General features: G+C 46.9%; 1 protein-coding gene across 1 annotated transcript in view; it reads left to right on the plus strand.

Annotated features, from left to right (window-relative positions):
• Nucleotides 1–3,070: 3,070 nt before the first annotated feature.
• LOC105854392 (histone-lysine N-methyltransferase SETD1B-like) overlaps nt 3,071–12,497 on the plus strand; it is a 17,076-nt gene continuing 7,649 nt past the window's right edge. Inside the window, exons 1-3 of the mRNA XM_012732796.1 lie at nt 3,071–3,143; nt 4,811–5,170; nt 5,345–5,404. Coding sequence (XP_012588250.1) covers nt 3,071–3,143; nt 4,811–5,170; nt 5,345–5,404 — 493 coding nt within the window. The remainder of the gene's footprint in view (nt 3,144–4,810; nt 5,171–5,344; nt 5,405–12,497) is intronic.

A 12,497-nucleotide genomic window follows, 5' to 3' on the forward strand; every position in this document is an offset into this window, starting at 1 on the left:
CAGCACCCTGAAGCTGTCGGCAGCCCCTGCGGCATGAGTTGGATCCCCGGCCAGGGCGCTGACCCACATGGCGAGGCAGACCTCTCCTGCCTCCTCGCTGCTCCCCTCAGCAGTGTACTTCATCGATCTGCCTGTTCTGCTCCCCACTCTGTCTCTGGTGAAGCCTCTCACCCCTCACTCTCGCACCTCTGGCTTGCACCACAGCTCTTATATGCATAAGTAAATAAGTCTTAAAAAAAATAATAATAAAAGGCAGCTGGAAATGAAATGCTAAAGTGGGTTCTTTAGAGTGTAACACTTGTCTTTTAGGCAAGTGTTACACTAGCTTGTCTTCTAGATTGCTGAGTGTCTGATTAAAGCCTACTTTAAAGATGCAATTCCTGTCTCTCCTTTGTTAGCATTCAGTGGTGACAGGCGGCCTGAACACCAGTCTTCCGGTTACCATACCACAACACTGTGAGGTGCGTATTATTATTATTGGCATATTTTGTACAGGGAAAACTGAGCAGAGCCATATTAAGGAGGTTGCTTAGTGTCAGTGTTGGGGTTGGAATCTCACTTCATCAGTTCTCTGAGCCACAGTTTCTTATGAAGACAGAGCATTGGTCTATGTGATCTCTAAGTTTATTTCTAGTCTAAAAACCCTACGAATCTACAAGGCTTTATGGATGGAGACCCTGCCGGGACAATTGTGAGGTATTTTGAGTATGTGACATACTCATGAAAAGTAAGGTTGGTACCTTGGGCAGCTGCTTTCATCAGACTAAGGTTAGGGGAAACTGAGGCAAATAAATAGTATCCTGACTTTCACAAGAACACCTGAAGCAGAGTCTATGTTCTCAGGGGGCTGAGCTGCCAAAACAAATTTCTAGAAGAAGTAGATCATTCTTACCACCTCAATCCAGCTCTCCTCAGTGGCTCCACTTTACACAATCGGAAGTGCACAGTTTGCTTCTCTGGCTAGGAAATCGCTTAGTGCGGTAGTTGCAGACTAGGTCGCCTTCCACTGGCCCCGTGACTCCCTGCACTATCGTTTCCCTAGAGCCCTGGAGTTTGTTACTGTTATTTGCCTGCAAGTTTGTCTTGAACTTGTTGCTTCCAAACTCTTGTCCATTGTGTTTAGACTACACTTCAAGCACAGGACTTGCCGAGGAAGTTTAACTTCCAGAAAAACAAAGTGATCTTGTGTGTGTGTGTGCGTGTGTGTGCGCTTTGCTCTTGCCTTAGGGTGAAGTCTGTGCAGCTCACACCTCACAGGACAGTCAGTAAAGAGGTGATCAGGGATAACTGAGGCTGGGGGACAAAAGTGGAATGGTTGAGAATGTTGCCCTCCATCAGGCTTCTTGTGGACCGATTCTATGACACTTACTGTGTGACCTTTCATACTTCCTTAACCTCTCTGTGCCTTGGTTTATTTTGAAAAGGAGAAATATAAGATGACTTTAGATTTGATATTAGGATAAGATTACATGTCTATAACACACAGTTAAGCACTCTAAATATTAGCTGTGATAGTTACTATTTATTCCCTGGAGGTTTCTCTCCATGATTTATTAATCCTCTGATTACAGAAGGTCAGAGTTCAGTTCTCACTCTAAGAAAAGTGAGACCTAAAGTTTTCGGGGGAATTTGAGCCTATCATAGAAGTTGTAAATGATGATCTAGACTTTTAGTTGAGTGCAGGCCTGTCTGTGAGCTCTTCCCACAACCTTGTGTTTGCCCAACCTATTTTATCTCATTTAAGAATTAGTGCTTCAGGCCCTCCCTGGTGGCGCAGCAGGTTAAAGCACAGCACTGAGAAGCTAAAGCCACTTCCGCATGAGTTCGATTCCCGCCTGCCCCGGAGGTGACCACATGGTGCGGCAGACCTCTCCTGACCCGCCCGCTGCTCCCCTCAGCAGTGTACTTCCTCGATCTGCCTGTTCTACTCCCCACTCTGTCTCTGGTGAAGCCTCTCGCCACCCCTGCACCTCTGGCCTGTGCCCCAGTTCTGTATGCATAAATAAATAAATCTTTAGAAAAATAAAAAATAAAATAAGAATTAGTGCTTCAACCGCAGACACAGCGCGGCTTACTACTGCCCCCTGGTGGCCTGGTGACGTCACTAGCAGCTCTCTGCCAAGAAGCACGTGAAATTGTTTTTGACTTTCCTGGACGCAATATTATCTTCAGGCGAGCCTGAATGGGGAAAATAATAAACCCTCTACATAGGGTTCTTTTAAACTTTTTTTTTAAGAGATGTATTTATTTATGCATACAGAAGTGGGTACAGGCCAGAGGTGCAGGGACGATGAGAGGATTCACCAGAGACAGAGTGGGGAGCAGAACAGGCAGATGGACCAAGTACACTCCTGAGAGGAGCAGCGGGTGAGACAGGAGAGGTCTGCTGCGTAATGTAGATCTCTTCCTTGGCTGGGGATTCGAACTCACGCCAAGGTGCCTGTAGCTATAGCTTGGTAGTACTGCGCTTTAACCCATTGAAGCACCAAAAGAACCCTCCATGGAATTTTTGGAGAGATTCAAATGAGATCTCAGCATGTGTGCAATCTAATATGGGGTATCTGCAGTCATTGTAGTAGTTTTAATTATTCCCCCCGAGTTCTCCTAGCAGAACTTTGCTGGAGGACTGTCCCTTAGAGTTGAAGTAGCCAGCAGGCCCTGACCAGGAATAAGCAGTGTGCTGTGGCGGTGCGGTGGAGGGCTCTGTAGGGCTCCTTAGGGTTCTGCACAGCACTATTTGACTATAGCCTGGATGGGGAAAGGGGGGGTGGGATACCTGTGGGATCAGGTGGAGCTGGAGAGAAGATAATCGGTCCTTCTGGAAATAAGTCAGTACAAACTAATTGCAACAGGGCCTTATCGAGATTTCTTTGAAATTCCCTCCCCCCTCCTTTTTCTGCCCCAGGGACTCTCTCATTGTTTAAGTGAGGCTTTTTTTTTTTTTTAAGCCTCCAGGGAAGGTAGCCCTTAGGGACTTGGGGCTATAAAAGCCCAGTGGAGTTGCCACTAGGCTTGCCTTCTGCCTTCTGGAACCTTCTGCATCTCCAGTGCTCTGTCTCCTAGTCTTGCCATGCTGGGGAAGCTCTTCCTCCTTCTTGCCGGGTGTGCCACCCTGGTCTCGGCTGCTCCTGCATCATCCCCAGGTAAGTGGCTCTGAGGAAGGTGTTTCGCAGAAGAGCAGGGCTCAAATTCTCTCATGGTACATAATGCTGAGAGCACAGTCAGACAGACCTGCTGTGAGCACTGTTACATGAAATGGTAAAACTTAGGAGTTGATGTTAAGGTGGGGATAGATGCTTTGCTCTGAGGCTTGGCTCATTGAGTGGCTAAGATTTGGGTTGTTAAAAAAAAAAAGGTTTTGGGTTGTGTGTGTGTTTGAGTGGAGCTGAAAAAGAGTGGGATAGGTGGGGCTGGAGTAGAGAATTGCTGAATATTTTCTGGATTCACATTGACTACTGAGTGTTAAAGAGGTTTTATTCTATTCAATTCAGGTACAAAGCCTTATGTCCTCCTATAACATAGTAAAACACTGGGTCTCCCACAAGCAAATCGGCCTAGAATGAAAACTTGGCTCACTGAGAAAAGGAAGCCGTGGTGTCCTCTGAAATCAGAGAGAGGCGGGTACTAACCCCAAAGCCATGTTCTCTAGTTTCTTCCTGATTCAGGCCCGTTTTTTTCAGGAAGAGAGTATTCATTTGCATTAGAGTTTTTGTTTTCCCTGTTCTCCTTCTGCTAGCCCTCCACGGAGCTGGCCTGCGAGGTCCCGCATGTGAGTGAACGATACAGCAAAGGGTCTAAGTGAGGGTGTTCAAGATTTTGGCCTCAGTAGAGGGTGCCCCTGACCTGCTGACTTAGGCAGCCACAGTGTCTATAACTTTCACTCTGCCCAAGCAAATCTGATCCTTTGTTCACCAAGCCCACCAGGTTATGGGAGGTTTTGTGGTTAACAAGATCCAAATTGCTTGGATTGGTGCCTTTTATGGGAAGTTTGAAAAATGAAATCCCTTTATTTATTTGTATTTTTTTTAGATTTATTTTTTTATGTATTTATGCATACAGAACTGGGGTACAGGCCAGAGGTGCAGGGGTGATGAGAGGATTCACCAGAGACAGAGTGGGGAGCAGAACAGGCAGATAGACAAAGTACACTGCTGAGGGGAGCAGCGGGCGGGCCAGGAGAGGTCTGCCGCGCCATGTGGGTCACCTCCCTGGCTGGGGATCCAATTTGTGCTGCAGTCAGCTTCATAATGCTGTGCTTTAACCCACTGCCCCCCAACAGGCAGGGCCCTACATGACCCTTTAAACCATAGGAGTAGCTGCCCATTTTTAGTGGATTCCACTCTTGTCATACACTTTGGAAACAGCCATTTTCTTTGCCGCTTACATACTTATACTTACTTATTTACTTATAAGGAAAATAGCCATTTTCCTAGCCTCTTGTCTTATTTTAGTTTTTAGGAACTTGAAAGGATTCTAGAGGAGAAAGTCTCTAGAAGTTCTATTCTGTTCCAGTCCACCTAAGTTCCCTTTTAGAGTCACAACATCAACTACTCCTCTTAACTGACCCCTGAGAGGGTGCTGGCACAGGGCACACTGAGGTGCCCTGTCCAGCTGGCAGTTGGCCTTTGGGCTTTCTAGCATGTGGCAAGAACAAAGACTTGGGGTGCCACCTCATTTGACGCAACAGGCCCTTTGATGGTCCATTTTTTCCCCAGAAAAAGATGTAATGGGGAATAAGAATATGTAGAGCTGGTACAAATAGTCCTGTTAGAAAGTACCCGAGCTGCTCTTTTCCTTCTGGCTCTTTTAGAAATCACCGGTGACCCCGACAACTATAATGGCATGAAGCTAACTGTTCAGGCCGTAATGGAAATGGAAGAACCAGCCACTGAGGCAGACTCCCCCCGTGAGGTGAAAATAATGCTGAGCTCCCACGACTCTGATGAAGAAGACAGTGATGAAGACAGTGATGAAGACCATAAGGTCGACGGTGAAACAGAAAACAGTGACGTGTTGGCCCATGACTCAGCAGACAGCGGTAAAGAGGACAGCGATGAAACAGACCTGACCACGAGCTCAGACTTCACCACCATGGCATTGGCCCCTGTCCCAGACATCACTAATGACATTGCAACCGCCGCTAATATGTATTTGAACATTCCCACTTTTGGTAAGTGAGGGTTCTGCCTTTGGAGGCCTGGGTGGGAGTTGGGGTGGAGGGGTGGCTCCCATTTGTGCATTCCCGAGGGAAAGCGGCTTTCCTCTGATGCACGCGACTCCCAATGTTCGTGATTCCCAATGTTCGCTGTGGCCACAACCCGTTTCTGCTTTCTTTTCCTGGAAGCTCCTGTTGATAAGGAATCCAACACCCATATCTTTGGGGAAGAAGCTACCGAGGCCTCCGGTAAGGCTCCTGTCTATGAAGACTCAGAGATTTCTCCCCGGGTCACTTTCCTTGTTTCTCACTCACTGGCATTGGAAATATCTATACAAATCTCCAACATTAACTTAATTGCAGGTGAATCCATGTTCCCTGGTGAAAGCCACGGCCCTGAGCCCAAAGCACATCTTGTTTGTAAGTTTCTTCTCTTGTCACTGATCCCTCCTTAGAGATTTGATACCATTTTCAATGCTGCCTTTAATCCCCTGGAAAGGGTTCCAGATTTTAAACATTTCCCAAGTGCTGAGGTTAACTAGGTAATTTTACTTGGAGCTTAACCACAACCTCTTGTTTTTCTGAGGTTAATCTTCAAGTCTAATTGTCTGGCTTTTTAGTAACCAAATGGGATAAGAGTCGTTCTTCAGTGTTCCAAGATTCCTTTCTTCTTGATCTCTCTAGGATGTGGGTTCTAGTAAAGAGTGCCTGCAGAAAAGGAATCTGATTCTCTGATGCATAAAATGTGTCACTTAATTAACATCTAGCTAACAACCTGTAATGCTTAAGAGTTAAGAGTTCAGATCACTATCAACATGCATTTTGGGGAGGGGAAACCTTTAAAATGGTTTCTTCATACAGTAAAATGGACATCTGGACAGTGTCTAAACATCTTACGTTAGGCAAGAAGAGAGGAAGGAAAGAAAAGGAGAGGACTTAATACCTTAAAAAATTTCATGGTTACACCTGTGGTGTTGGTGGGTGGAACCATGAGCTGATCTTTAGTTCAGTCTCTTTGGTTTCTTTTAACTAGTTTTCTTTTTCTTTTCTCTAGAAAACAAAGCAGACCCTCCAACTGCTCTACTAATCATACCTTTCTAGCAGACCCTGAACGTGACAGGTTATGAGTGTTTGTACAAGACTAGTGAGACATCGCTGCACCCAGCTGAAGCAGAGTGGAGGGTGCGGTACCCCGGGGGGTCACTTCACCACTTAACCTGTCCTGTGTAATCTGACTTTAATAAATGTTTACTTGATGAATTCTGAGATGGGTTTTTTTTTAGGCGACACATTGCTCACTCACCTTATGTTAGGAGCCCTTCTTTACGCATGCATACAGAACTGGGGTACTGGCCAGAAGTACAGGGGCAGTGAGAGGATTCACCAGAGACAGAGTGGGGAGCAGAACAGGCAGATTGATGAAGTACACTGCTGAGGGGAGCAGAAGAGGTCTGCCAAGCCATGTGGGTCACCTCCGGGGCGGGCGGGGATTGAACCTGTGAGGAAGTTGCTGTGGCTAGTCCCACAGTGCCACACTATAACCTGTTGCACCACCAGGGAGGGCCCCGGGACCCCTTCTTGATGGCCAGGTAAAAGCATGAAATAAACTTATGTAGGGGACTTCCTAGGGGCCCAGGGGTAAGTCTTAGTACTGATACTACAAAGGGCCCACAGCCATGGCCTGAGTTCAATCCTGGGTCAGAGAGCTGACTCACATGGCACAGCAGACCTCTCCTGTCCCACTCGCTGCTCCCCTCAGCAGTGTATTTCAGTGAATCTGCCCATTCTGCTCCCCACGCTGTCTCTGGTGAACCCTCTCACACACCCCTCTGGCCTACACCTCAGTCCTTCTACACAAAATAAATAAAATAATGAAAAATCTTAAAATAAAGGAAGGATTCTTAAAGAAAGAAATCAAACTATGGAAAGCAAATCCACCTTCTACTGTTCTAACAAATGACCACAAACTTGGCAACTTAAAACAAGTGTACTATCTTACACGTAAGTGACTCAGAGGCAGAAAGTTTCCTTGGAGGGTAAAAACCCAGCTGTCGGCAAGGCCAAGTCCCTTTCTGGGTTGTTTCATATACAGACCCTTCCCCTTGCACTCTCTCCTTGGCCCTCTCCCGTCTTCAAATCCAGTGATGACTAGTTGGCCACTATCTCATCCGCCTTCCTGTTCCACATTGATAGTTCTAAAGAATACACTGGGGGCGATGTGGATCACCCCAAATAATCTCTATGAAAGTCAGTTAATTGGCAGGCTTCATTCCCCTTTGCCAGGTAACAGAACGTCCTCACTGGTTCTGGGAATAAAGTGAGAATCCCTGGGTGACTCATTGCTTTTTCTTCCTACCACAGATAGGATAGGACAGAATACTCTGGACCTGGTTTGGGTCAGGAGGCGTTGGGGGAGGTGAGATACAAGCACCCATGCTTTTTTTTTTTTAATCTTTAGTTCTTTGTGAACTGGTCTTTAGAGTTTATGTAAAATTAGTGGATGTACTTCACAGCATGCTCATGTAATCATGTAAATGACAAACCATCACGGCAGAAGTTTCCTCTAGCGTGGTGTACGGATTTGGGAGTGGAAGAGGGGGTTCTGGTTCAGGTCTACAGTGTGGACCCCTGTAAAACTAAATGGTCAAGCTAGGTCTTTTGCTCCTGTCCAGAAAGCCAAACTTTGAACCAGGAGAAATGGGGTTACATGGAGGAGTTCATTGGAGATGGCCTCCAGGGAGTCTGTGGGATAGGCTCCCCCCAAATATCTGCTCCCTGAATGGGGGGAGACCTGGGTGATAGAAACAGGTGAGGGGGGTGTAAGGGAAACATAGGGCTTTGCATTTCCAGGCCCCTGAGGCGCCAGGCAGTCTGGGCCCTAGGAGTCAAGGTGTTGACTTTCCCTGCAGATGCTTCTCAGCAGATGTTTGTTTCTGATGCCACTATCAACCCTGGGACACAGGGAGTTTCAATAGGAATGTAACACAGTCTTCAGGCCCCCAGGAATGCAGGTAGAGCCAGTTAACAGTTAATCACAGAACAGGGTGGGGAAGGGAGAACGAAAGTGGTTAGAGTTTTAGTCTTGGGGTACTTTTTGTTGTTGCAAAATGGAGGAGAAGCCACTTTAAAGTAAGTCAGTGGGTCCTCCCTGGTGGCACACTGGGTTAAAGTGCAGCACTATGAAGCTGTCTGTAGCCACTGAAACATGAGTTCAATCCCTGGCCAGGGAGCTGACCCACATGGCACAGCAGACCTCTCCTGTCTCACCTGCTGCTCCCCTCAGCAGTGTGTGTCAGTAGATCTGCCTGTTCTGTTCCCTACTCTGTCTCTGGTGAATCCTCTCACTACCAGCACCTTTAGTTTGTACCCCAGTTCTGTATGCATAAATAAATGAAAATTAAAAAAAAAAGAAAGTGAGTAAGCAATACCAAAACAATTAAGTTCTCTCTCTCTCTCTCTCTCTCTCTCTCTCTCTCTCTTTTGCTATATTTTAAGAAATAATACACAAATGTTCAGAATCATTAACTTAAAAATTGCTAACATACTAGCCCATCTTGGAGAAATATTCCATGTTCACCAGGAAAGTTTTTGTACATCATGCAATGATTTCCTTACTCATACGATGACTGTACCCAGAAAATGTGAGATTTTAGGGTTATTCATCCTGGATCGTAAAATCCCTCATCTCAGGGCTTTTCTTCTAAATATGAAAAGTAGTTCCATGATTTCAAAGAACTATTTTTTCTCATATCTATTTACTTGGTCTTCATCTACCATTTTGACTCACAGTTTCCAGAAGCTCTTAGAATTTCCTAGGTGTCCTGAGCAGTAAACGTGCCTTTTGATGTATGAGTAAAAGTAACCTTTGGAAAGCACCTAAGGAAGGGGGCAGGTTGCTAGGGAGGAGGGTTGGAATTTCCAGCCCATCCAAGACCCCAGGGAGGGGGAAAGGGAGAGATGTAGAACTGATTATTCTCTCTATGGAGGAGGGAGGTTGAGTTCCATTGCCAGTGAGCAATGGGGGATCAGTTATATGAAATAAAGACTCCAGAAAACCTCATAAGGAGGGAACAGGAGAGAGCTTGTGGGGTGGTGTGCATGTGGAGACGTGGGGATTGGGAAAGGGGTGCACCTGGAGAGGGCTGGGGGGAGGGTGTTGGGCTTTGTCCCCACAGCTGCCCCGACCCCTCTTCCACCCGCTCACATATCCATTCCTGTTCTTTATCATAAAAGGGTGTTTTAGGGAGTAAATGCTGGCCTGACTTCTGTGTGTGGTTAAGTGTTAAAAAGACTAGATGTTACCTAGAGCTTTCTTTTTTAAAAAGATGTATTTGCTTATGCATCCAACAATAACAGCTGGAATGTAAGCCAGAGGGGCAGGGAAGGAGAGGACTCACCAGAGATAGAGTGGGGAGCAGAACAGGGGGATCTACTGAAATACACTGCTGAGGGGAGCAGCGGGGAGACAGGAGAGGACTGCTGTGCCATGTGGGTCACCTCCCTGGCCGGGAATTGAACGTGAACCCTCGTGCAGCAGTGGCTGCGAATAGCTTCATAGTGCTGACACAACCCCTTGTCTTTGTGTCACCAGGGAGGCCCCTTATTTAGAGCTTTCTTGACTGGTTTTCTGACACCACTCTGCTGGAGAATAAGAATAGAAAAACTGGAAAGGAGGCACCATAAAACCAGAACTGGGCTCACACAAACCAAGAGCTGGAGCTGGGAGTAGAAGGAATTTGCACAGCCATTGACCCAGCTGTAGAAGCCCAGATCTTTAGGTGCCAGAGCCAAGCAGGGAGCAGTCTCCTTTCACACTGGGGGTGTCAGTGGAGACCCGCTGGGGATCAGTAAGGATGGACTCCTGACAAGGTGGGGGCTAGCAGAGAGACAGTTCCTCTGCACACCCAGAAAGAGGAATCCCTCACTGGCTTGGGTATCAACAGAGTTGGGGGTAGACCCCAAAGGTTAAGGTATGGAGATTGAGCCCACCGGGGAATCTCCAGCCCCTTTCAGATTCTACATAGTTTGTTCAACATCCATAGCAAACTGATAGCTTGTGCAAGTGAACAGTTTCCCTCCCTTGCAAAAGAAGATAACCCTCACCCTGTCCCCACAAAGGGCCGCTCTTTCTGCTCTCTGTGTCTGTGGGAACGTCCTTCTCTTTTCTAATGAACCTGCTCTTAACTATAACCAACATCTCTGTCTCATGGAGAAACTCTCCTGGGAAACTCTGGGTGCCGTGGAAAGAGGAGCTCTGGTGACACCTTTGCCTGAGTGAACCCAGGGACCCCGCTCCAAACCCACTAACTCCAAAAGTGACATCAACTCCAGTAGAGCAAAGGTGTGTGTAGGTCTTTACTGTGGGTGGAGGTAGAAGAACAGGATCTCTACCCCCAACTCTGTTGATACCCAAGCCAGCGAGGGATTCCTCTTTCTGGGTGTGCAGAGGAACTGTCTCTCTGCTAGCCCCCACCTTGTCAGGAGTCCATCCTTACTGATCCCCAGCGGGTCTCCACTGACACCCCTAGTGTGAAAGGAGGGTGCTTTACTGCTGAACAGGGATCGAAATCTAGGCTCCCTATCTGGTCTCCATGACAAGGAGGGGGGTGAATGTTAGGTGTGAATAAAGTTCTAGATCCTACTTTGTCTTCTCTGTTCCTCTTGGAGGGTTGGGCCCTCTTACAGCCTGAGGAGGGTGGGACTCTAACCTCCCATTTGGGTGGGACCATAGTTTGTTCTGTGGTGTTTGACTTACAACAGTTGTTATTGTCTAAATGATTCTACCTTGCTAGGCTGTTTATCTGGTCCTTTGACTACAGAGAGTAGGTTTTTGTTGGAACCATTTCACCCCTGCCCATATCATAGGGGTTGACTTTTTCAGCTACATGTCTGGGATCTAAAAAGCAAAAAAGGTGGCACAAAAGCCTTCCTAGTGGCACAAGGGGTTATAGTGCAGCACCATGAAGCTGCTGGCAGCCACAGCAGCACGAGTTCGATCCCTGGCCAGGGAGCTGACCCACATGGCGCAGCAGACCTCTCCTGTCCTGCCCGCTGCTCAGTGTATTTCAGTACATCAGCCTGTTCTGTTCCCCACTCTGTCTCTGGTGACTCTCTTACCCCTTGCATCTCTGGCCTGTACCCTACTTCTTGTATGCATAAATAAAAAAATCTTTAAAAAAAAATAGAAAGCAGGGCCCTCCCTGGTGGCACAGCAGGTTAAAGCACAGCACTAAGCCACTTCCACATGAGTTCGATCCATGCCTGCTCCGGAGGTGACCACATGGCGCGGCAGACCTCTCCTGACCCGCCCGCTGCTCCCCTCAGCAGTGTACTTCGTCGATCTGCCTATGCTGCTCCTCGCTCTGCCCCTGGTGAATCCTCTCACCCTCCGAATCTCTGGCCTGTACCCAGTTATGTATGAATAAATAAATAAATCTTAAAAAAAAAAAATAGAAAGCAAAAGAAAATCTAGAGAACTCCCTATCATGTTGTGTCTTGTGACCCTAATTTATCTATCTTGATTTCTCTAACTTTCAGTCTCCTTTTATTTATTTTATATATAATAATCAGAACTTTTAGTTGTACTTAGTAGGATGAATTGGAAAATGTGGCTATACTCCATCTTTCTGAAAGAAGAACTTGGTGTATTTTAAACAACAACAAAGAAGCAGCAGCCAAAATTTCAGGTGAGGCTGGACTTTGTTTCTCCAACTGAAGCCCCTGCGGAAAGATTATTTGGAGAAGCCGCTCTGTGGTTGGGGTAAATAAACTTAGTCTCTTCATGTGCAGAATCATCCATTTAGATAAGGAAGGAGATTGAGCTATCAGTGACTGTTCCTGAGTCATCCGAGGATATACCGGGATGAATTCCTACTTCAACCTTCCTGCTAGATAGGTTATCTGCTTCTGTTTGAGTGTTTCTAGTGCTAAAGACAGAAGTTACTTAGCCGGTCATTACTTTCTGGTGGTGCTGTGTTTGTTGTTCTGGTTGAGCATTCCTGGGTGGAAGACAATAGGTAATAAGAGAGAACTTTCAGTGCCTCAGTTACCTGCTGATTCAAAGGCTGAGGTTCTCTATTGAAGATTTAATTGAGGGCCCCCGCAGCCTAGTTGAGCGGGTGCTGCTGGAAGGGGCTAATGGTGTGTGCTGTGGTGGGCAGGTGTGTCTCAGAGATGGGGGGGTAACAGTAAAGAGGCATCAAAGACTGGCTCAGACAAGGAGCCTGGGCAGAAGGGATGCGCACAGCCATGGACCCAGCTATAGAAACCAAGATCCTTAGGTGCCTGTGCCTTGGTTACGAAGCATAAGATGAAAGCAGGCCGCAGAGTGCTGTAGGGGTGT

Source organism: Condylura cristata, unplaced genomic scaffold, assembly GCF_000260355.1.
Source record: "Condylura cristata isolate star-nosed mole 26May11 unplaced genomic scaffold, ConCri1.0 scaffold00036, whole genome shotgun sequence".
NCBI lineage: Eukaryota > Metazoa > Chordata > Mammalia > Eulipotyphla > Talpidae > Condylura > Condylura cristata.